The following is a 4,164-nucleotide window of genomic DNA, read 5'->3' as shown; positions in this document are numbered from 1 at the left end:
GCCTATTTCTACAAGTGCAACTGTCAAACTGCAGATTTTTATTATTCATTTTAAGAGTCTAATCTAGTATTTTTAACTTATTTTTAGATGGTTAATTTTTGTAGTGTCTGATCAGAAATCAGTTCTTCATACAATTATTAAATTTATTCTTTTTTTCTTTGCATTCAAATATTACAGAGTAAATATATATTTTTAATTTATTCATCAGCTTATCCATGAAAAAGAATAATTAAAAAAATACTTAACCTCAGCTTCACCATTAAATTAGTCTTTAAAATAATATAACAAGTCCTCCCAGCTGCTTTGTGCCTATACAGGCCACTCCCCTTCACCTCCACCTCCACCAAGGCACCTACCCAGCCCTGTCTCCCCCCAACACACACGGGTCCGCACTGGAGCCCGTCCCCCCATCCCTCATCTTTTTTTACAGCGATCATTTTAAGTGAATGATCAGCTGTTCATTTCAGTTTTGTTCATTTTGATAATTTCAGATAACTTACAGACAGATACAGTGACACAAGAAGTTTTAACTTTTGAAAGCGCGGCTTGGTGTTAGAGCAACTGACTACYGCTGTTTACAAGTTAGAGGCTAGTTCAAGCTCGGTTTACAGCTCATATCCTGAATTTAGAAATCTGAKTTTTGTACAGTATGCCTGGGCTCTTGAACAGGATTGTTATTGTTTTTGTTCTGGCCTGTGGCTGGCTGCTGTGAGCTGTTAATGGAGTCAGATGAGAATAAAGCCTTCTGGGAGAGAATCAACTGGTTTTCCACTATTTTATTCAGACTTCCAKTTTATTGATCTCAATCTTACAGCTCAATTGTGCATGCAGAAAATAAAACTGTAAAAACATCACATGTAAATAAAAAGACAAATCATTTTACTTCACTGATTATGACACAGTTCAAACTGCTGTTGCCATCACCAGTTGCTAAACTTGGGCAGTGCAGGCATGCACAAACAATTTGCAATCGTTATGGTTTGTTAAAAAAGAGAAATGCAAAAAGGGGATGTGGGTTATGTATCAGTATCATGCCCAACATAAACATCCTGTCTTTTTCAGTTTGTCTTCATTAGGAAAGATGGCAAGAGTTGTTCACAGACAGCAAACTCAGATTACCATGGATTATGTGAATCAACCTGCTGCACCAACCGGAAACCATTCTGATAAACAAACCAAGGTGTATCCAGGTAAAACAGAATCTCTCTCTTCAACTGTAAGATTGATTACCAACATTTATTTTGATGTTCATTTAAAATATGTGGCTACAATATCCATAAGGTAACATGATAAATATCTTCCAACTCTGTCTGTTTTCCTTTTGATGTCATATTTATTCAGTGCTAGTTTGTTTAACTGAACAATGTCTGTGTAAATAGTTTAACTTTTTTAAAACTTTATTTAACAAAACTGTCTTGGCAATAAAGGGCTTTTTATACAATGATAAAACATTTCTTAAAAGTTTAAACATGTAGGTACAGTATGTTATATTAGTACAATTTTAAGTAATATAAAATAACAGTACATAGTGAGCTTTCCAAGAGATCGCTGAGAGAGGATTGATTTTCCCCCTATAGAGATTCTCTGTGAGATATGTTCTGATAAAACAATTCCTGAATCTTTTATCTAAGAGTAATACATCCTGAATCAATAATGGAAAAGCTGTGGGTGCTTAAATTGTTGAATTTTGATATATTTAGTAAGAAATGCCTCAAACAGTTGATTAAATTTGGATTTCTGTGAAGTGAAGCTGTGTTCGGTACAACATTGTTCAAATGTTAACAAACAGCTTTGTTATCCATCTTATAAGTAATAGAACATATAATTCCTTCTATCCAATCAGCAGGAAAATAACTTAATTTTGTGAATTGAAATAAATAAAATTGTGTCTGAAACAGGAGAACAGTTCATTTCTTTCTGGTTGTGTTTTCTTCCTGCAGGTGAAAAACTGATCCGAGTGGTTGCTGTTAGTTTTGGACTGCTGTGTGTCCTACAAGCTCTTATCAACATTTCTCTGCGTCTTGTTCTGTGTGAGTAGCTGTGTTTTTACTGTTGTCAAACCAGGAAGTGTGTCAGGATGTCTCCAGGGTTGCAGCTATGAAAAACAACCTTTTGCAATATTTTTTTAAAAGTTCATAGATCTCTTTGGTTTGATCAGGTTTACTTATCAAAACTGTCAAATTTCATAAAAACACCCTCATTTACCACCTGCAGATATACTGAAGAGCCTTCCACAATAAAACCTATAAGAACTATACTGTAGAAAGTTTGTTTAAATTCAGCCAAACTATAAAAATTACAAAACAACAACACATCAACATTTCTGTTCCTTTTATTTGCCTGCCTTCATTATGTAATCGATGCTCAAACTGACCTGTCATGACAAAATAAAACACAAGGAATAGTTCAATAATGAGTTGTTTTCATATTCTCCATGTCAAAAACACATAATTTATTTGTAATTTGTTTATATTTTGTGATTTATTACCTGGCATGGGAATGAGCTAGTTCTGTGTACAAGAATGTAGATTTTAAACCAGAAGTGAATCATGGTTTCATCATACATCCGGTTTGTAATCTCCTGCAAAATAAACCTACTTAGATTTCAGCTCTATGAGGAGCTGTTTGTAAAGTTACACAGTCAAAAGTTACCAATAGTTTTGCTTTATTTTCCTTTCATAAGAAAAAATAGAGGTTTATTTTTTAAAAGTCAGATTTTAACCATGTTATTCATACATTTATTAGTATTAGTTTTATTAGTATTAGAAAATAATAATTTTATTTAGTTGGCTCTAAATATTTAACTTGGAAATAAACTGTTTATCTCAAAACTAAATATTTAGCTCCAAGCAAAATATTTTGTTCACAAGCTAAATAGTTAGCAAACTAAGTACTTCATTTAGACCTAAATATTTACCTTGCTAACTAAATATTTAATATTTATGTTGAATATTTAGTTTGTAAACTAATACAGTTATAAATGTATGAATAACATGGTGAAAATCAGACTTTGCAAAATAAACCCATTTTTATTTTTATTAAAGGCTGAACATAGCAAAATAGTGATGGTAATTTTTGACTATGTAACTTTATAAACAACACCCAATACAGTTCATGTAAAAACTCTTGACTTTTTTTGTGTATAAGTGTGTATGTGTTGTTAACAAGTGTTTCTGCCTTTTTAGACACCCAGACATCAGACCTTCTGCCTGATTGCAAAAATGGGACAACAGATTTAGACAATTTCAGAAGACAGAATGGTGAGTGAGAAAAAGAAAAATGCATTTTCTTAATTAAAACATTTAAGCACTGATCTGGTTCTATGCAAAATATGTCAGATAAATTTTTAAAACTGATAATATGACCTATAGTTAAAATTTTATCAACCTCATGTATAAATATCAACGTCCTGATGCATCTCAGTAATCCAATCACATGGCTATCGTTCACACCTAATTAATACCTATTGTTAACAGAGGGTGGAGTCACTCCACCCCCTGTTAACGTGATGTATCGGTCACCTGTGAACAATAGCCATGTGATGTGAGTATCAGTCACCTGTGAGCGATAGCCATGTGATGTGAGTATCAGTCACCTGTGAACGATAGCCATGTGATGTGAGTATCAGTCACCTGTGAGCGATAGCCATGTGATGTGAGTATCGGTCACCTGTGAACGATAGCCATGTGATGTGAGTATCAGTCACCTGTGAGCGATAGCCATGTGATGTGAGTATCAGTCACCTGTGAACGATAGCCATGTGATGTGAGTATCAGTCACCTGTGAGCGATAGCCATGTGATGTGAGTATTAGTCACCTGTGAGCGATAGCCATGTGATGTGAGTATCAGTCACCTGTGAACGATAGCCATGTGATGTGAGTATCAGTCACCTGTGAGCGATAGCCATGTGATGTGAGTATCAGTCACCTGTGAACGATAGCCATGTGATGTGAGTATCAGTCACCTGTGAGCGATAGCCATGTGATGTGGGTATTAGTCACCTGTGAGCGATAGCCATGTGATGTGAGTATCAGTCACCTGTGAACGATAGCCATGTGATGTGAGTATCAGTCACCTATGAACGATAGCCATGTGATGTGGGTATTAGTCACCTGTGAGCGATAGCCATGTGATGTGAGTATCAGTCACCTGTGAACGATGGC

The 4,164-nt window shown here is 35.0% G+C and overlaps 1 protein-coding gene across 1 annotated transcript in view; it reads left to right on the top strand.

Annotated features, from left to right (window-relative positions):
- Positions 1-1,097: 1,097 nt before the first annotated feature.
- Positions 1,098-4,164, top strand: part of LOC106531950 (C-type lectin domain family 4 member E) — a 5,689-nt gene continuing 2,622 nt past the window's right edge. Inside the window, exons 1-3 of the mRNA XM_014027910.1 lie at positions 1,098-1,190; positions 1,941-2,030; positions 3,186-3,260. Of these exons, the coding sequence (XP_013883364.1) occupies positions 1,121-1,190; positions 1,941-2,030; positions 3,186-3,260 (235 nt within the window). The 5' untranslated portion in view covers positions 1,098-1,120. The remainder of the gene's footprint in view (positions 1,191-1,940; positions 2,031-3,185; positions 3,261-4,164) is intronic.

Source organism: Austrofundulus limnaeus, unplaced genomic scaffold (assembly GCF_001266775.1).
Source record: "Austrofundulus limnaeus strain Quisiro unplaced genomic scaffold, Austrofundulus_limnaeus-1.0 Scaffold696, whole genome shotgun sequence".
Lineage (NCBI taxonomy): Eukaryota > Metazoa > Chordata > Actinopteri > Cyprinodontiformes > Rivulidae > Austrofundulus > Austrofundulus limnaeus.
Note: the sequence above shows the minus strand (reverse complement) of the source record. Positions and strands in the feature narration are given on the sequence as shown.